Raw genomic sequence first — 21293 nt, 5'->3', positions numbered from 1 at the left:
AGGACACTCACCTCTTTTCTTTTGCTTGACACCATCTTCTTATCTGATCTTCGAACACTTCCAGTTCCAAAATAATCAAGTACTGATGTTGGTGTAAGCCTTATTGGTGATAAAGGCTTATTCTTAATCTTAGTATTTTCTTCATTCTTTTTCATGCTTGATGCTCCTAGATAACTACTTTTAGATCTTCCATTTTCTTTTGATTTTGAAGCTGTCTTCTTACTCACAAAGTCATCATCTTCATCTTAAATGGAATATAATTTTTTTTCATAAAACATCAATTCTAATTACATAACCATTTTACTAGCTTTATGAAAAGTATCTAAGGGCTGGGAATGTGGCTTAGTGGCAGAGTGCTGCCTAGCATGTGTGAAGCCCTGGGTTCTATTCCTCTGTACCACATACACAGAAAGAGGCACTGTGGTTTAAGTGGCGCTGTAGCTCATGCAGTAGAGCAAAAGAAGCTCAAGGACAGTGCCTAGGCCCTGAGTTCAAGTCCCAGGACTGGTTGTGTGTGTGACATGTGTATATACATACATATATAAGTATATGTATAATATATGTATATATGTATATGTAGGTATATATATGACTATGAACAGACTTTTAGACTTATATTCAATACTGATATGACTTAGTTATATAAACACAATTATAAACATGTACACTAGTATGACTTGTCTAGATAGCAAACTGGAAGAACATATCTATTATTCTAGAGAAACTCATGTTCTTTAGTAAAGTAATCCTTGGAGATAGCAGGAGTAAGCAAATTTCATATGCATTACATCATTAGAAACATGAAAAATGTAAACAACTGAAACAGTCAAAACTGAGGAAGGGGGCTGGGAATATAGCCTAGTGGCAAGAGAGCCTGCCTAGTATACATGAAGCCCTGGGTTCAATTCCCCAGTACCACATATATGGAAAACGGCCAGAAGTGGCGCTGTGGCTCAAGTGGCAGAGTGCTAGCCTTGAGCAAAAAGAAGCCAGGGACAGTGCTCAGGCCCTGAGTCTAAGGCCCAGGACTGGCAAAAAAAAAAAAAAAAAAAAAAAAAAAAACTGAGGAAGGGCTTGTATAAATTGAAATTTAGCCATACAGCCGACTCAGGCAAAGTCTCCTCCAAACAAAAATTAAGCCTAAATTTCAAGCCTCAAAAATTAATGAAGGGGCCAGGTACAGGTGGCTCATGCCTATAATCCCAGGTACTCTAGAGGCTGAAAGGGGGTCCTCTCTCTCTTTTCACTCATCAGCAGGAAGAAATAAGCAGCTCTTCTCCACTATGGGCACCCTACCATGAGGTTCTTGCCTTGTCAAAGGCCTACTGTGACCATGGACTAAAACCTCTGAACTCATGAGCTGAAAATTTTCTCCTTTATGTTGTTTTCTCAGGTATTCTGTCACAGCAATAGAAATATGACTAACACTGTACCCTATGAGGCACGACTAAAGACAGCTTGTCATCTTGCTTACCTGAACAAACAAGTAAAATCTCAAGAAAGCAATCTTACTGCTGCTACATGATGCTAGTTGACTTAAAAGTGCCTTTGGCCCTTAGAATTTCAGAGGCTCTACCAATATATTATGGAAAGAGAAAACGAAGGAGACAGCTAGCTACTTGCAAAGACAGTCATTTATCAGGCATTGCTGACCCTTCTCATATTAAATGAATATTGTGCCATCACCCACACTGAGTAGAGATAAAACATACCTCTTCTTTAGAATGTGCCCCTGTTTTCTAACAGGCCTAAATTTGTTTCTGCCTGGTCAGAAGCCACAGGCAAACTCTGTTCTGTTCTTCCCAGAAACTTATAATAAAATATTGATAAATACATCTAAGCCAAATTTCTGAGAACTAGTTGAAAATCTTGGGCAATTGAGCACTTAACATCTCCCTCCAGGATATTTGTCTCCTTATAAAAACATCATTTATTTTTATTTATAGACATCATAAGCTCAAATATGGCAACAACAACAAGTCAGCCAGCATTATCCAACATAGAGCAGAGGAATTGCCTGGAAGCAAAGATTGCTTTGCCACTCTGAGTTACATACATTCATTTATTTAAAAGAAAAACAAATAAAAGAGAAAGAAATAATGTCAACATCCATAATAAAATCTATTTACAAGCAAAGAAGGAAAAACAATCTAATTCTGGAGTTTAAACTGCTTAGTTTGGCTTATCAAACAGATCTCTGAATATCCTAATTCTGTGATTTGCTTTCCTTTGTTCTAAAACACATCAAATTAATGAAGCAATTAAAAATAATTCAACTACTCAAAAAATAAAAACCACAAGGGGCTGGTGGTTCACCCTTGTAATCCTAGTTACTCCGGAGGCTGAGATCTAAGAATTGCAGTTCAAAGCCAGCCCTGGCAGGAAAGTCTATGAGACTCTGATTTCCAATTAAATACCAGGAAACCGGAAGTGGAGCTGTGGCTCAAAATGGTAGGGCCCTAGACTTAAGCAAAAGAGCTCAGGGACACCGCCGAGACCCTGAGTTCAAGCCTCATGGCCAGCAAAAATTATTACCTAATCATCATCATCATCATCATCATTACTCATCATCATTACTCTAAATAGTTTACCCACCCTCAGAAACTCTACATTCTTTTTCTTCAGAATCTTAGTGCACAAGTTAATATGAATTATTACCAAGTATCAACAATACACAACTCTTAGTTTCCTCTCTAAGGCAATTTTCTGCCAAGGTCTGTATCCCTAAATACACCTGCAAAAAGCTCTATCACCTACAGAGTCTATACCTACTGACCTCCTACACAAAACTGTCTCTAAAAAACTGAAAAGAAAAAAATAATAATTTCAAGAATACTAACCTCCAGATTAGAAATTCAGTTTAAATAATTAAATAATTTTCAAGAGGGGAAAAATTCCTCACTTAAAAAAAAACCAAATAGCAGGTTAAACTGCATAATAAAAGATCATCTTTACCAAACAAAACTCAAGGTCTCTCACTTTATTAAACAGCCGAAGTAAACATATTTTCCCAGCCCAACAAGTATTTGGGTTTTACTAACCAAGAACATTTTACTAGTCGATAGCTGGCTATGAAGATATTAGTAAACAGTATTTTCTTCTTCTCAAAACTTCAGAAGTGCAGTTTTTAAAATAAGTCCCAAAAGATTTAAACAAATAAATGATGAAAAGTATTTGCGAGGAAGCTGATGTGCATAGTAACATAGCCTAGAAGACTATATAATAGTATTTTTTTAAGATAGAAATTTGATTATTTCTGAAGTCTGTTTCATAGGTACGAAAGCATTATGCAACAGAAATAAGAAGTAAATTATCCCCTGACTTTTTGAGGCTGACACATGATTATGGTTGGTGAACACCTTTTCAAACTCTGTTTACTGTTTCTGTGTATCTTTTGGAAAAATGTCTAGTAAGGTCCTTTGCCCACTTTTTAATTATATTATTCATTATTTCACTACTGAGTTGTATGAGTTCCTTATAAACTGTAGATACTGGCCCCTTATCATACATGGTTTGTAAATATTTTTCCCCAATCTATAGGCTGCAGATTCATTTTTATTTCCTCTGCTATAGTAATTAACAGTACTCACAATTGAGGCTAATGACATTTCCCAAATGTCCAATCGCAACAAATAGCCAGCAGTTAGCACACTGGACACGCACAGAGGTAACTAATGTAGGTCAAATGTTATTCCTAAATGTCTAAATAGTACCATAATCAACAGCAAGTCCTAAGTATGTCAGCAAAAGCAAAAAGAGGAAATAGTAGGGGCTGGGGACATGGCCTAGTGGCAAGAGTGCTTGCCTCCCATACACGAGCCCTGGGTTCAATTCCCCAGCACCGCATATACAGAAAACGGCCAGAAGTGGCGCTGTGGCTCAAGTGGCAGAGTGCTAGCCTTGAGCAAAAAGAAGCCAGGGACAGTGCTCAGGCCCTGAGTTCAAGCCCCAGGACTGGCCAAAAAAAAAAGGAGGAAGTAGTTTCACAAGAAACAGCCAGAACCATTGAAACATGGTACTATGTGACCCTGTATGTGCTTGTCAAGTATTATCTCATTGGGGTATCTCAGAGGCCAATGATATAGGTATTAGTTGTCCCTATTTTACACAGGAGGAAATCAGGACACAGAACAACTAGTTTCTTTCCTGTAGTTCAGTTCTAAGGAACAAACAATACTATGTAGTACTGTGGAGGGGAACATTGTACTTCAAGAATTTTAGCTCAAAAACGAGAACAATAATACATGTACATCCTAGGCAAAATGACCCAAACATTGTCACAAAAAGTCCAGATAAAATGCTGGCCACTCTTCAGAAAATGACATTCAAACACTTTTCTACTGAAAAAAAAGCAGTCCAGTATTAAAGAAAACACATGATCAAACCTCCAACTGTCTGACCCTTTGTGTACTTAAAATTACGAGATAAGAGAGCCCTGAGCCACAGGTGAAGGCCAGGACTGTCTATACTCACTGGCATTTTCAAGGTGTCCCAGAAATGTTGATTACACCACCTTCAGTTATGTAATAAACTTTTTACCATACTATTTTCCTGAACCCTGGCACATATTCGAATTCTCACAAAATACCCAGGTCTAAACTGGGAAACCTCTGAAATAAAGAGTTCATTGATACAATGTGCCATAGAACATATTTAGCAATAGAACAAAAAGGCTAAAAGTGTCAATCTGCAGCTATCATAACAAAGAAACATATGTCCCAAGCATTTTTCCCTCAGTGTGACAACTTCATCAATAAATATCTCATATTATCTATGAAATTCATCTGTGAGCTCTGTTTCAATTTTAACTTTTATCTCTTGACCCCCTATGTATTTATATGGCAGGCACTGGATCTACACATCATTTCATATACTTGAAAATTCTAGAACAGAAATGACTTCTCCACTAAGTTAGCTGTATTCTTCTAGGGTGACATTATGAATTAGTCCTTAAATAAGACAGTATTGTCTATGAAATAATTATTTATAATGAAATCTTAAGATTAGCGCACAATTAGTGAGTCTTTTGCTCTGATTACTCTTAAAACAAATGAAACAGGATAAGTTTAAGTACAAAATAATATTTATCTTATTAAAGTCAATGCTAGGACTGGGAATATGGCCTAATGGCAAGAGTGCTTGCCTCTTATACATGAAGCCCAGGGTTCGATTCCCCAGCACCACATATATAGAAAATGGCCAGAAGGGGCACTGTGGCTCAAGTGGCAGAGTGCTAGCCTTGAGCAAAAAGAAGCCAGGGACAGTGCTCAGGCCCTGAGTCCAAGGCCCAGGACTGGCCACAAAAAAAAAAAAAGAAATGTAATGCAAAAGACTAGGAAATGGGGACAGGTGCTGGTGGCTCATGCCTGTCATCCTAGCTACTCAGGAGGCTGAGTTCTGAGGATCGTGGTTCAAAGCCAGCCTGGGCAGGAGAAAGCCCATGAGACTCTTATATTCAATTAACCACGAGAAAACTCGAACTAGAGCTGTGGCTCAAGTGGTAGAATGCTAGCCTTGAGCTGAAGAGCTCAGGGACAGCATGCAGGCCCTGGGTTCAAACCCCACAATTGGTTGATAAATAAATAAACAAATAAATAAAGTCAATGCTAAAAATCTTCAGCATTACCAAAACTGGAGTTCAAGCCACATCTGTGATAAATTAATAAATCACAAATATGAATAATCATATCTAAAGATTATAACAACTTTAGCATATAATACCAAAAGACATGCATAAAAAGCAGTTCAAGGGGCTGGAATATGGCCTAGTGGCAAGAGTGCTTGCCTCCTATACATGAAGCCCTGGGTTTAATTCCTCAGCACCACATATATAGAAAAAAGCTGGAAATGGCATTGTGACTCAGGTGGTAGAGTGCTAGCCTTGAGCAAAAAGAAGCCAGGGATGGTGCTCAGTCACTGAGTTTAAGCCCCAGGACTGGCAAAAAACCAAAACAAACAAAAAAGCAGTTCAAGCTGAGTGCTGGTGGCTCATACCTACCTCTAATCTTAGCTACTCGGGAGGCTAAGGTCTGTGGTTCAAAGCCAGTCTGGGCAAGAAAGTTTGTGAGATTCAGTTTTTTGTTGTTGGTGGTGGTAGGTTTTTGTCAGTCATGGGGCTTGAACTCAAACCCTGGTTAATGTCTCTTTCTGCTCAAGACCAGCCCTCCACCACATTGAGCCACAGCGCCACTTCCAGTTTTATAATAGTTAATTGGAGATACGAGACTCAGACTTTTTTGCCTGGGCTGGCTTTGAACAGTGATCCTCAGGATCACAGCCTCCTGAGTAGCTAGGATTACAGGTGTGAGTCACCATCACCTGGCTTTGTGAAATTTTTTATCTCCAAGTAACCACTAAAAATGCTGAAGTGGAACCACAAAAAAAAAAAATACTTCTAAACTAATTAACTTTTTTTTTGGGGGGGGGGGAGGAGTGGTCATAGGGCATGAACTCAGGGTCTAGACACTGTCTCTGAGCTTTTCTGTCCAAGGCTAGAGCTCTACCACTTTGAGGCACAGAGCTACTTCCAGTTTTCTGGTGGTTACTTTCCTACCTGGGCTGGCTTTGAACTATGATGCCTAGATCTCAGCCTCCTGAGTAGCTAGGATCACAGACCACCACCAGCACCCAGTCTCACTAGTATTTTAAAATAAGACTCAAGGTAATGCTTCCATATATATGATTCAATACAGAACACTTAAAATCTTCCTCTGGAGCTGAAGACGCAGCTCAGTGGTACAGCACCTGTCTATTGTCCACGAGACCTTGAGTTCAAACAAAAAGGAAAAAATAGAAATTGATCTATCAGCCCACAGAAAATGCCAATAATTATAACTTTCCCCTGAGAAATACAATCCAAAAAAGCAAAAAAGGCAGAAGTTCAATTCAAAGTGAAGGAGATAAAAGCTCAAAGCACACTGAAATTCTCAAAAGAAATGAACATAGTACCCTTACCTGTTTCTGAAACGTATGTAACAGGGTCCTGACGTAAAATTTTACCAGGTTTAGAAGACAATGGCAATTTTTCTGATTGCTTTTTGGCATTTTTTACCTGCACTGTCTCTTCTGATTCTGAATCTATGAAAGAAAAACAAAACTTTGGAAAGTACTATAATACAGAATGTTTTAAAATAGTTACTACTATGAACCACTTCCTAAAGGACCTCAGGCACTTATGCTTGCCTTTTTTGTTTTATTGCTCAGATAGGTTCCTGAATTTTTGCCATGGGCCATCTTTTGAAGGCAATCTTCCTAGCTAGGATCTCACATATAGCTGGGATGACAGATACATACTACCACACCAAGTATTATCTGTTGAGAAGGAGTCTCTTCATAACATTAAAGAGCCTCAAAAGAAATAGTACCTGAATCATAGATGATCCTCTTTTTCCTGTTAGTTTGTTTCTGTTTGGAGGCATCTTCTTTACAAGAGCTATTTACCTATAAACATTACAGCATTATTAGAACAAAAACATATATAGATAGATATCTCTTTTTTCCCCTCATCAGCTTGGACTTGGTTCTCAAATGGATAATTCTGTTACCTTCATGACATCTGTGTTCAGACATTTTGGTTTATCACTACTGAAGGGGAGGCAGGATTACTAGCATCTGATGAGTAAACAAGGGATGGTACCAAACCTCAAACAACACATAGTTCAGTCCTCCACTAATCTAGGACTAATCTAGCACAAAATGGTCAAAGATGCTCCTACTGAATTAAAGATGAAGCCGAACAATAATTGTATCAGGAAGGGACAGTTACACACAAAAAGTCTCTTCTTGGGGCTGGGGATATGGCCTAGTGGCAAGAGTACTTGCCTCGTATACATGAGGCCCTGGGTTCAATTCCCCAGCACCACATATACAGAAAATGGCCAGAAGTGGCGCTGTGGCTCAAGTGGCAGAGTGCTAGCCTTGAGCAAAAAGAAGCCAGGGACAGTGCTCAGGCCCTGAGTCCAAGCCCCAGGACTGGCCAAAAAAAAAAAAAAAAAAGTCTCTTCTTCTTTAAAACATACATCACAATTAAAATCACAATTATAGCCCAATGCTGGTGGCTCAAGTCTGTAATCCAGCTACTTAGGAAGCTGAGATTTATGGATCATGGTTCAAAGACAACCTGGACAGGAAGTTCATGAGATGCAGATCTCCAACTAACCACCAAAAAGCCAGAAATAGAACTGTGGCTCAAGTGGTAGCGCTAGCCTTGACCAAAAGGGCTCAATCAAGGACAGCGCCTAGGCCCTGAGTTCAAACCCCAGGACTAGCATTAAAATAAACACACACACACACACACACACATACACACACACACACACACACTTACATTGAATTAAGCCCAGGTAGGGAAAGTTACACAAAAAAGTTTTCTCTTCCTCTTTAAAACACACATCACAATTTAAAACTCACAATTAATAGCCCAGTGCTGGTGGCTCATGTCTGCAATCCTAGCTACTCAGAAGGCTGATCTGAGGAACACAGTTTAAAGCCAGCTTAGGCAGGAAAAGTCGATGAGACTATTATTCCCAATTAACCACCAAAAAGCGCTAAGTGGAGCTGCGGCTCAAGCAGCAAAGCACCAGCCTTGAATGAAAAAGCAAAGGGTCAGCACCAGTTCAAACAAAAAGTTCAAGCAATGAGTTCAAGCACCAGTACTAATGGGTGGGAGTTGAGCTAAAAAAGAGGGCCATGTGCAGGTGACTCACATCTATAATCCTAGCTAACACAGGAGGCTGAGATCTGAGGATCACAGTTCAAAGCCAACCTGGATAGGAAAGTCTGCGAGATTCTTTTTGTTTGGTTGTTTTTTTGCCAGTCCTGGGGCTTGGAATCAGGGCCTGAGCACTGTCCCTGGCTTCTTTTTGCTCAAGGCTAGCACTCTGCCACTTGAGCCATAGTGCCACTTCTGGCTTTTTCTATATATGTGGTGCTGAGCAATCAAACCCAGGGCTTCATGTATATGAGGCAAGCACTTTACCACTACGCCATATTCCCAGCCCCTATGAGATTCTTATCTCCAATTAACCACCAGAAAACCAGAAGTGGCCCTGTGGCTCAAAGTGGTAGAGTGCCAGCCTTGAGCAAAAAAGCTCAGGGACAGTGTCCAGGCCCTGAGCTCAAGCCCTACAACCGACAAAAAAAGAAAAGAAACAGACAAACAAAGTGATTAAAGGATAAATATAGTTGAAGTAGATTGTTTGCAGCTATGAAAATACAACAAATGAAACCTATTGCAATTGTTTTGTGAAGGGAGAGTGATAGAGGAAATGAGACCGATGGTTTACAGGTGTGTAAATGTCACAATAAAATCCTCCCCTGTAAACTACTCTATGCTAATTTTTTAAACTAACCTTGATTTCCTTTATTCCTTTCTTTGATTTTAAAGTTTCTTCAGCAGACTTTGTTTTCTCATTCTTCTTTACAGTTTCATTTACAGGTTTTTTCCCACTTGGTATAACCCCAAAGAATTTCCGAATATCCTAGAAACAAAAAAGAAGATTCGTAAGTAAACATTAACCAAATAAAATTCAAATTTCAATTATAAGCAGGACTGCTTTATTCCCATAACAAGAAACTGACTCATCTCTCCATAGTCAGCAGGCACACAGCTAGGTGTTAAAATGCTAGGTGATAAAATACCTGAGCTAGAAATAATTTGCCTTCCAGGTGTTGATGGCTCACTCTTGTAATCCTAGCTATCCAGGAGGCTGAGATCTGAGGACTGAGGTTCAAACACAGTCCAGGAAAGAAAGTCCCAGAGACTCTTATCTCAATTAATCACCAAAAAGTGAAAACAGCACTGTGGCTCAAAGTGGTAGAGCACTAGCCTTGAGCACACAAGCTCAGGCCTTGAGTTCAAGCCCCAGGAATGGCACAAGGGTGTATGGGCATGCATGCGCGCGCACACAAGCACACAAGCACACACACACACACACACACACAGAATTTGCCTAAAGAGCTGGGTACCAGTGCTTGTGTCTGTAATCCCAGCTTCTTAGGAGTCTGAGAACTAAGGATTGCAGTTCAAAGCTAGCCCAGCAGAAAGTCTGTGAGACCATTATCTTCAATTAACCACCAAAAGAGCTGGAAGTAAAGCTATGGATCAAATGAATAAGACAATAAAGGAAGTCACAGTCCTTTATTGCCTCTGGAGGAAATGAGTTTCACATTAGTGTCATCATCTGAAATGACACAGTGAACTTCAGTGGTGATTGATCAAACACACAAATGTACACCCAAAGCAAAGAGAAGCAGTGAAAGTCAGAGGGCACAGGCATGGCCTGGAAAGATCAAACGCCAAGTGGCTCCTTTCAGCAGGTAAGTTTTGGTTTCCAATCTGTCTTTGGACCACAAATGCTAAAAAGTACAAGAAAAAAGATAAAATATATAATTCAGAGAATGAACTAAAAACCATTGGCAACACTGACAAGCATTCCAATTTCTGTTTAGAAAAATCTCACCTCACAGGTTCTTTTTTACAGGTATGTGCCTTCATGCTCACCTCCCTCCACTCATATTCACTTTCTTTTCCTTTTTCTTTATTCCATCCTACTCCTCCAAATGCCTGCTACTAATGCCAGAATAACTTTTCTTAAAAATTACGTGAAGCCGGGCCATGATGGCTCATACCTGTAATATGGCTCATATCTATAATAATCCTAGCTACTCAGGAGGCTAAGATCTGAGGATCACAGTTCAGAGCCAGCCTGGGTAGGAATGAGTAGTAGTCTCCATGGAATGAGTAGGAATGAATAGATGAGTCTCCATGAGACTCATCTCCAATTAACTACCAGAAAACCAGAAGTGGCACTGTGGCTCAATTGGTAGAGCATCAGACTTAAGCTAAAGAGCTCAGGGATAGCGCCCAGGCCCAGAGTTCAAGCCCCACACGGGAAAAAAAAAAAAAAATTACATGATCTTGGTCTAACTCAACAGATGCTAAAAAGCTAAACTCTGAAAAAATAATTCTCCTTTTAGAAAAAAAAAATTTTTCTTCAGCACAGAAACCACTTGACTCACACCTCTATGAGCAGCGGTCTTGAATATAAACAGCTAGAAGAGCAGCAATTTCACTGATTTATAGGGTGTGACTTCACCCTGTTCTTCCAACGAACAGTCTGTCTAGCATTCCAAGTTGCCAAAGTTTATGAAATGTGAAGAACAGGCAGTTGCTAATCATAGTTGGTAATAGATCCAAACACCTCCTACAGCTATCCAAATAACTTTTAAATTTTTTAAAGTCTTGGCTATCAGAAGACCCTTCTAAGCAAGGCTGTATACAAACCATCTGTTAAAAAAAAAAAAAAAAAGAGAGACAAGTGGGGACTGGGAATATGGCCTAGTGGCAAGAGTGCTTGCCTCGTATACATGAAGGCCTGGGTTCAATTCCCCAGCACCACATATACAGAAAATGGCCAGAAGTGGTGCTGTGGCTCAAGTGGCAGAGTGCTAGCCTTGAGAAAAAAAAGAAGCCATTGAGGGGCTGGGGATATGGCCTAGTGGCAAGAGTGCTTGCCTCGTATACATGAGGCCCTGGGTTCAATTCCCAGCACCACATATACAGAAAACGGCCAGAAGTGGCGCTGTGGCTCAAGTGGCAGAGTGCTAGCCTTGAGAAAAAAGAAGCCAGGGACAGACAGTGCTCAGGCCCTGAGTCCAAGCCCCAGGACTGGCAAAAAAAAAAAAAAAAAAAGACCATCTTACTACATTAAAGATACTATAAATGAAAATAAAATACAAGCAACTTAGATAAAAATCATCTACAATATATGCATACATAAGTAGGTTCCTATAAATTAAGAAAAAGAAAGCAACAGAAAATCATAAATAAAAGCTAATGGGCAAATTGATATCATTTGTTCCAGTAATTCCACTCCTAAAAGAAATGATGATGTTCTAGAAGACATGAAGATGTTCTAGGAAAGGAGAAACCCTAATAAAGTAACTCTCCCTTTTATCACGATGATTTTACATTAAGGAAATAGTTCAAGCAAGCCAAAGATCACACAGAAGTTAAAACAAAGTTTAACAGACAACTAAAACTATGCAAAACTTTCATGCTTTATGTATAGCAACTAGACACATGCTATGAGGTAACCAAGTAAACAGTATAAACAAAATTAGAACACACCCATTCTATAGATCAGTAAACAAATAGAATGGCTAAGTTGGATAAACACAAGCATCTTGCCGATTTTGCCACTTAGTTAAGAGACACCTTGAGTAGGTCTGAGCTATTCCATGTTTCCGACCCTTAGTTTCCTCAAGGATTAGAGGTAACACAACAAACACCACAGGAGCTGAAACTGGTCCTCTAAGCCTCTACAGCATTCTACTTTTCAATTTGACCACTACTGCCTCCTCATACTATTCCTCTGATACTATTCCTATGTATCAAGGGCTATGCAGACGCAGGCACACTTCACAATTAGCCATCTTTCCTCACATTATTTCTGATAAGAATTGATCCTTATACAGGCATGCACTGTAGCATTCCTCCAGGAGAAAAGTACCCTCATGAAGCTACCTGGAAAATAAATTAATATGGAAGAACTTAAATCCAATACAGTGAGAAGACAAAGCTAATCACAAAGCTACAAGAACACTGGGAATGCCTAACATAGGACCTGGGAGGCAACACCTGAACTAGACCACAATATGTTTAGCAGCATACTCTGATATTCACAGACAGAAATTTAACTTTGAAGTTAGGTCTGAAATTCCACACAGCAAGCTTGTCTAATTACTGTAGTCTAAGCACAGGGCCAACACCACAGATAAGTAGAGGGTTTTCAATGAACATACAAAACAAGAAAATACTCAATGAATACATGAGTGGTTCTTCCTAAAGTCACTGATCTTCACACCTGTGCTCAGAGAGAGGTACCTGATTATGTAAAGCGATGTGATGACTGTTTTTTTTAATTGTATGTTCAGATTGCAGCCTCCTCAGCCAGGTCCTCTGCCTCCCACCTTCTCTATCCACCAGTACCCAGAGAAGTATGAACACCTAAGCCAATTAAGTGCTGGACATCTATGAAAATGGATAAGCAACATCCAAGCCCTCTGCATACAGAGGCAACGCACTGGGAGTGAGAGAAGCGCATGGGTAAAGTACTGCTTCCTACGAATAAATGTCAAAGAAGAAATACAGTAAGATAAGTTAGAAAAAGTGCAAGGCACTGGTGGCTCATGCCTATAATCTTAGCTACTAAGAAGGCTGAAGTCTGAGAATTGGGTTTCAAAGCCAGCCCAGGCAGCGAAGTCCCTGAAACTCAACTCCAATTAACCACCAAAGAGCCAGAAGTGGTGATATGGCTCAAGTGGCAGAGCATAACCCTTGTGCAAAAAATCTCAGGGACAGTGCCCAGGCCGAGAGTCCAAGATCCAGAACTAGCATCAATAACCAAAAAAAAAAAAAAAAACCCCAAAAGGTAAAAAGATAAAAATCAAGTGACAAAAATAACCTAGAAACTAACGAGATGGATAGAACTGAAACAGACACAGATATTCCTCCAGAAACAGGAGACATGAATGCAAAGATAACTGGAGATGATGAAACAGACAGGTGATGAGAAGGAATGGTCACTATAGCCCTGAGTGATGAGCTAGAGAGCCAATGACTTGTTCCCCAATGCTAGCAAGCTAAATCCTCATTGGCCATTCTGAATGCTAAGAAAACCAGTGTCTTCTTCAAATTATAGAAACCAAATGCTTCCCTCTGAGATGTACAATCACTGAAGAAATTCTGAATGTACACAATCTTACAAGTGACAAGAGAAAGAAGGCAGATTTGTGGGGCTTTGGGAAGAAGCTGTCCATGACCTTGACCTGCCTGAAAACTGGCTTATGATAAGACCACGAATTAGTGCAATGCTCAAAGAAGCTCAAGGGAGAAAATGCCGGAGCATGGGAAAATGCAAGTGAAACATAAACAGGTATCAAAGAACAGAAAGGGTTAAGAAGGCTCAAGACATGAGGATCAGAGAAAAGCAGATGGCTCTCAGCTTCGAATGGCTCTGTTCCATGGGCTGTCTTGGTAATTTTTCTGGAGAAATGTTTAGAATGGGAGGGGGCATGCTGGAATGACAGGAATGCCTAGGCTCTGCAGGATCCAGAAGTGATCCTGAGCTTTCCAGGACAAGGCAGAAAACCTGGGAAATTGTCAAAATAAGTGAACTACTCAAAGGCTATTAATACATCAGTAAACTGTCAGCCCAATTTTGATTGCGAGTATATGCCCTCTTTACACAGGCTTTACTGAAGGAAAGGAAACTAGATCGCCTAATGATGTGGAAATCACACAAACCAGAATGGTACAGCTGGGTATTCACAAGCTAATCCCTACCCCTCATACCAAATCCAGCCAAGCAGTGTACAATGGTTTGCCATTAGGTCATTCATTCCAATCATTTTCTACTAAGAATTAAAAACTTTTTAAAACTTTTTAAACTGTAAAAAATTAAAATAGAAGGGGTGTCGCTGTCCAAAATAAATTACTACTTGACTTATGAAATGATAACCCCTTTGTACATAAGCTTTATAACAATTTTAATTAATAAAAATAAATAATAAAACAAAAGTATTAATTTCTAAATTAAAGAGAAAAACAAAACAGGTTATGGCCAGGTACCAGTGGCTCACACCTGTAATCCTAGCTACTCAGGAGGCTGAGATCTAAGGATCATGGTTCAAAGCCAGTTTAGGCAGGAAAGTGCATGAGACTCTTATCTCCAATTAACCACCAAAAGGCTGAAAATGGAGATGTGGCTCAACTAAAAGATGTTTCTCTCAGTATAACAGAGAGCTTGCCTTGAATGCATAAAGCTGAGGGACAGCGCCCAGGCCCCAAGTTCAAGCCCCAGGACCAGCACAAAAAAAAAAAAAAAAAAAAAAGATTATGGACTAAATGAACTTTAGCTGGGAATTTTTTTTAACTGACTTTGATGGTGCTGGTTTAAAGAAATTACAAGTGGGGCTGGGAATATGGCCTTGTGATAGAGTGCCTGCCTAGCATGCATGAAGCCCTAGGTTCAATTCCTCAGTATCACATATACAGAAAAGGGTGGAAGTGGCACTGTGGCTCAAGTGGTAGAGTGCTAGCCTTGAGCAAAAGAAGCTCAGGGACAGTGCCCAGGTCCTGAGATCAAGTCCCAGGAGCTTCCAAAAAAAAAAGAAAAGAAATTAAATATATAAAGTATTATTTCTGTGCTAAACTTCTAAGGCTAATTTCCCATATCTGATCCTTAGAATATTTTCTTCTCCTGCCCTATTACAATATGTGGCTACAAAAATACTCTTTCTTTTTTAGTAGTATACGCTCTTCAAAATTTGTTTGTAGCCAAACAATTTTTTTTATGAATCAGAAATATCTGGACATACATAATTAATGTCTAGCACCTCATTCAAGAATTTGAGGAACAAGAATGTTGTGGTGGGGCTGGGAATATGGCTGAATGGTAGAGTGATTGCCTAGCATGCACAAAGCCCTGGGTTCTATGCCTCAGTACCACATAAACAGAAAAAGCCAGAAGTGGTGCTATGGCTCAAGTGGTAGAGTGCTAGCCTTGAGCAAAAGCTCAGGGACAGTGCCCAGGCCCTAAGTTCAAGCCCCAGGACTGGCAAAAAATAAAAGGACTTAAGTATTTATTTATCAATCTCTTATACAGGATTTACCCTGTAACATGCAATGGTTTAAGACCTTTAAAATATCAACTTATTTAATTCATATAACAACCTATAAAATGAAGCTAGTTCAATAACTTTTGAAGCAATAACTTATTGAGGCATTCACACATTTAGCCAAGGAACCAAAAGGTATAACATTTCCAAACATTTAAAATACTATTTATCAGAATAAATTCCAGCAAACAGAAACATGCATTTTGGTTGTTTGGTTTTGCTTTCTGGACTTTTTTAGGGTGGTTGTTTTTTGCTTTGCTTTGTTTTGGGGGCTTTGTAGAGGAAGTAAAGGGAGGGTGCAAAAAGGGAGGTGAGAGGGTGAACAAATGCAGTCATAGTATTCAGCAGATGCTATGTGGAAAATGAACTGGGCAACTTGTGAGCAAGGAGAGGGGGAAACTGGGGTAAAGCAAGGGAAGGGGTGACATTATCCAAAACAGAAATGTACTCATTACCTGACTTACAAAATGGTAACCCCTATACTACAACACCTTAATAACAACAATATAGTTATATATTTTTTAAATAACCCAACTCACAAACCAGAAAATGTCAGAGACATTTCAATAAGATGGTGGCACCATGTAGTGAAAAGAGCAAGGTGAAGAGCTTATCATAGTTTACTCTGGCAGTCAACCAAATTTGGTATAGCATTACACATTCTGACACCAACTCGTGGAATAAAAGCAAAAGAGGTGTCGTGCACTGCACAGCGGCTACTCTACCCCACCTGGCTACCCTTCCTTACTTGGCCCTCAGAGTCTATCACAGAGGGGTCATAGATTTGAGTTCAGCACTGATGTGAAAAGCATTTTGCAAAATGTGTCAGCCAAGCATGGTGGCTGTGGCCTGTAAGGACCAGATATTAGAAGGCTAGAGCAGTAAGGTTGCAAATTTGAGGTCAGTCTGGACTACATGAAGAGACTATATCCCCCCACCCCCCAAAAAAAACATAAAGCAAAACATGATAAAATATTTTGGGGCTGGGAATGTGGCTTAGCAGTAGAGTGCTTGCTTAGCATGCATGAAGCCCTGGGTTTGATTCCTCAGCACCACATAAACTGAAAAAGCTGGAAGTGGTGCTGTTAGCCTTGAGTAAAAGGAAGCCAAGGACAGTGCTCAGGCCCTAAGTTCAAGCACCAGGACTGGCAAAAAAAAAAATCTTTTTGTACTCCTACACTCACAGAATTGAGCATCATGATAAAACTTTCACTTCCAAATGCTAAAGTATAAAAGCTGGTGTATATTTACTCTGCAATATAACCAAACAGCTCTAATTGCTTTTTTTCCAACCAACATACAAATCACATTTGCCTGTAAAAAATGTAAAGAGAAAGCAAATTATGTCACCCAGCGCATTCACCTTTAAAGAGTGGAGGATTTTATGCAAAGTAAACACCAGAGCTCTGCAGAGTGATGACTAAATAAGATACACTAGTTTTACTTCTCCAATTTGAGAATATATTCTTAAATACTTTTTTCCCTGGTCCTGGGGCCTGGGCACTGTCCATGGCTTCCTTTTGTTCAAGGCTAGCACTCTTAAGCCACACCACCATTTCCGACTTTTTCTGTTTATGTGGTGCTGAGGAATGGAACACAGGGCTTCATGCATGTTAGGCAAGCACTCTACCAATAAGCCACATTCCCAACCCCTTAAATACTTTTTTTTTTTGTCAGTCCTGGGCCTTGAACTCAGGGCCTGAGCACTGTCCCTGGCTTCTTTTTGCTCAAGGCTAGCACTCTACCGCTTGAGCCATAGCACCATTTCTGGCCGTTTTCTATATATGTGGTGCTGAGGAATGGAATCCAGGGCTTCATGCATGCTAAGCAAGCACTCTTGCCACTAGGCTATACTCCCAGCCCCACCTTAAATACTTTTTAAGTAGCTCACCAAACTCACAAGCAGAAGTTATCATTAACACACTTCATAATCTATCCAAATACAAAAATCTTCTATCTTGAAAACCACCAAATGCGAAAACCATACTTCTATATTATAAAATGTAGCTAGTGACAGCAAAGAAAATGATTGTAACTTTAATAATTTTAAAGTATTTTAAATTACAGTAAGCCTTGTACTTTGGGAGCAAAGAGTAAGCTCTTAAAAGACTTTACCCAGAGAATCTGGAAAAACACAAGACATTTACATTCAACACTGTACAGATTCTAGCAAAAAGAATTAGGAAAGAATATGAAATAAAAGGCCTTAGGCCTTCAGAGGCATACTTCCCATCTCTGGAGGTAACAAATGTTAGCAGTTCCTTGTGTTCTTTCTAGGGAGATTATTCTAATTTGGCAATCATATATCAGGTATGAAGTTTCTCCTTTTTCTAATGGCCACATAGTATTCCACTATGTGGATACAGTATTTTATTTCTCTATTTATAATTTTTTTAATTATTTGTTTTGAGACAGGGACTCACCACTTAGCCCATGCTTAACTCATACTTATTCACCTGCTTCAGTCTCTGGCCTCTGAGTACTTGAGTGCTAGGATTACAGGGGTACTCACACGCAACCATTGGCAACTTTGGACTGGAAAACATCGGGGACAAATATAGCTCCCAGGGCAAGAGCTGTTAACCTTTTGTCTATGGATGGACTTAAGAAGTCAGGTAAATCCCCTAAAATAATTTGTTATGTGCCTATATGAATTTTTTCTTTCTTTTTTTTTTTTTGCCTAGGTCTATGACTAGACACTGTCCCTAAGCTTCTTTTACTCAAGGCTATCACTCTACCACTTGAACTCCACTTACAGCTTTTTCAGAGTAGTTTAATACAGATAAGCGTCTCATGGATTTTCCTGCCCCAGCTGGCTTCAAACAGCTCTTAAGTCTCCAGAGTAGCTAGGATTACAGACATAATATGCCACCAGCACCCCAGCACCTATAATAGCATGTCTCTGAACAGAAAATTTATATGCCACACACTATATTTATCAAGGAGAATTGTGACCCAGAGAAAAGTTCAAAAACTCCTGTAAGTTAGGCACAAATGAATAAGCACTTGCTAAACAAGCATTTAGCCTACGGGTTTGCTAAACTATCTTTGTACCAGAGACTGTAGAACTAAGTATAATGCCAATATAATACAAAATTCTTTTTTTCTTTTTTTCTTTTTTTGCCAGTCCTGGGCCTTGAACTTGGGGCCTGAGCACTGTCCCTGGCTTCTTTTGCTCAAAGCTAGCACTCTGCCACTTGAGCCACAGCGCCACTTCTGGCTGTTTTCTATATATGTGGTGCTGGGGAATAGAACCTAGGGCTTCATGTATACGAGGCAAGCACTCTTGCCACTAGGCCGTATTCCCAGCCACTAATACAAAATTCTTATGAGAACCTTTTCACATTTACAAAAAAAGAAAGACTGACTCTTTTTGGTGGTGGTACCGGGGTTTAAACTCAGATCACTTGACAGCTGAGCCATACTGTTTTTTGTTTTGGTTTTGAAGGCAGGATCTCTAAGTAGCTCAGGTTGTTCACAACTTACTCTAACCCAGGCTATCCTCAAACTCAAGATCCTGATCCTCCTGACTGTACTTCCTGAGTCCTAGGATTACAAAGGTGCACCACCATACCCAGCCCAATTGACCAACCTGACCATTTGTTTTCTGCAAAGAGATTTGTTTCTACCTGCACCATAAATAAGAGTATTAAAGAAAATTTGTTTAAGAGTCATTTCTGAGAATACAAGTCATTGGTAGTGGAACAGTTGTATAATGTCTACTATATCATGTTCCAGAACAGAAGCTATACATGTATTATCTTGCTTAATTCTCAAGATAATCATTTGAGATAGCTATTATTTCCCCACATATTTAAAAGTAAAGACTAAAAGAGATTGATCTTACTTAGTTGCCCAAGACCACAAATACTATACTAACATACTAATTATACTATACACTATACTAACACACAAATGGAATTATAAATTATGACACCAAGACACCACCCTAGCCTTCACCTTCAAGACTCCAAATCTCATCTACTTTCCACAACACTTTGGTGCCAAACTCCAAATTGTAATGATGCTCATTTTGGGAGGCAGAACACAATGTAGTTAGTGGTCAGAAAGATGTTTGTTCTAATTCTAGTTCAATCATATACTAATTTATGACAACTGTTTAAAAGGTGCCACTGTTGTCTATAGAACTGGATTGTTATGGGTTGAAAATTTAAAAAGGTGTTTAAAAAGAAAACAGCTCGCTATGTAAAGATTAGTCCAAGGAGGTTACTATCATTATTTTATCTTTTTTTTTGGGGGGGGGGGAGTAGCCGATGGAAACACCAAGGCAACAAAATTTCTCAGTATGACATAAAACTTGTCCCCTAAAGTACTAACATTCTAACAAGTTCAAGAATGATTGAAATACATTATATCCGATTATCTTCTGGCTTGGCAGAACGTCTTCAGCTGCCCTTTAAATGAAAAATGCGTCAGACAAGTATACCTACAGCCATAGCATCATGACTGCCTCTTCTGCCAGAAGCCATTTCATTCGCAATCGGAAGGTTCTTTATACAGAATTATGCGCTGGTTTTGTTGATAAGAAATGACAGCTGTCAAATACAGTACATCTGCTTCTATTCTGACGCCCTCCCCCCAATCAACCGTTAGCCATTCGACAGCTGTAAAATAATTATTTAAATATAATAACTTAAAAAAAAAACTTCCTCATGCCACTGGGGCTCAAAACAACGAAGAAGAGCCCTTCGACGAGGAGCTAAAGATGCAGGATGAAGGCCTGAAACGACTTATTCCTAAGAGAATACGTTTGTGACAGTCTCCTTCCCAAAACTTGGAATAGGGGCTTTTAGGAAGCACTCAGACTTCCAAGTGGGGACAACGCGGCACAGGAAAGTAACTTTTAATATGACGCCCCAAGATCAGAATTTCCCCTTCCCAGCTCCCACGGGGGCTGGGGAGATAGAATTGTCGAGTAGCACTGAAATTACAGCAGCCACCGAGAGCAGGAGCCCCCCCGCCCGACACCGATCACAGGCAAGTCCCAGCGCCCGGAGCTGGGCCCCACGGCCGCGGCTTCCCCTCCAGAGGCCCCTCGGCCCGCCTCCGCCACCCTGCAAACCCGGACCGCTCCAGCCTGCAAAGTCTCCCCAGCGCCCCCTTTCCGAGCCGCACAGCCTCCCCACCCTTCCGGGGCCCGGCCTCTCCACACACCATCGTAACCCCAAGATTAGGAAGCAGGTGGGTCAGGTGGTCCGACCGTCGGGAGAATCCGTTATCGGCGCTCGGGATCCATTGGCGCCAACAACTTCTCCCGCGAAGTGGAAGGAGCGGCGGCGCGCAGCGATGACGTCAGGAGGCGCGCGCTTTCCTCCAGCTCCGCCCAGAGGCGGGCGGTGCGACGTGGGCCCTGGTATGTCCCGGGTGACGGCCTGCGGGATGTCGGCGGCTGCTCTCGCGAGGGCTCGCGGGATCGCGTCCTGCGCGTGCCTGTGGCGCCTTGCGGTACTCGGTGGTTTGGGCGCGGATGCCCAGTTGTCGGGGTCTGGCTTCTTGGGATCCGGTTCCTCCTGCTTCCACGTGTACGGGCGTGCTGCTTCTGAATGGCGCGGATCGAGAGTCCTTACCACCGCTGTTATCGTGGCGGCGTT

General features: G+C 40.5%; 1 protein-coding gene across 2 annotated transcripts in view; it reads right to left on the bottom strand.

Annotated features, from left to right (window-relative positions):
- Positions 1-20997, bottom strand: part of Rfc1 (replication factor C subunit 1) — a 56351-nt gene extending 35354 nt beyond the window's left edge. For both annotated transcript variants that reach the window (XM_048363972.1, XM_048363973.1), the window contains exons 1-5: positions 20857-20997; positions 9351-9479; positions 7365-7440; positions 6955-7077; positions 12-244 (exon numbers count right to left, since the gene is read on the bottom strand). In XM_048363972.1, the coding sequence (XP_048219929.1) occupies positions 12-244; positions 6955-7077; positions 7365-7440; positions 9351-9479; positions 20857-20859 (564 nt within the window). In that variant the 5' untranslated portion in view covers positions 20860-20997. The remainder of the gene's footprint in view (positions 1-11; positions 245-6954; positions 7078-7364; positions 7441-9350; positions 9480-20856) is intronic.
- Positions 20998-21293: the final 296 nt, after the last annotated feature.

The sequence above is a fragment of the Perognathus longimembris genome, chromosome 16 (assembly GCF_023159225.1).
Source record: "Perognathus longimembris pacificus isolate PPM17 chromosome 16, ASM2315922v1, whole genome shotgun sequence".
Taxonomy (NCBI): domain Eukaryota; kingdom Metazoa; phylum Chordata; class Mammalia; order Rodentia; family Heteromyidae; genus Perognathus; species Perognathus longimembris.
This window is presented reverse-complemented; position numbering and strand designations above follow the sequence as displayed.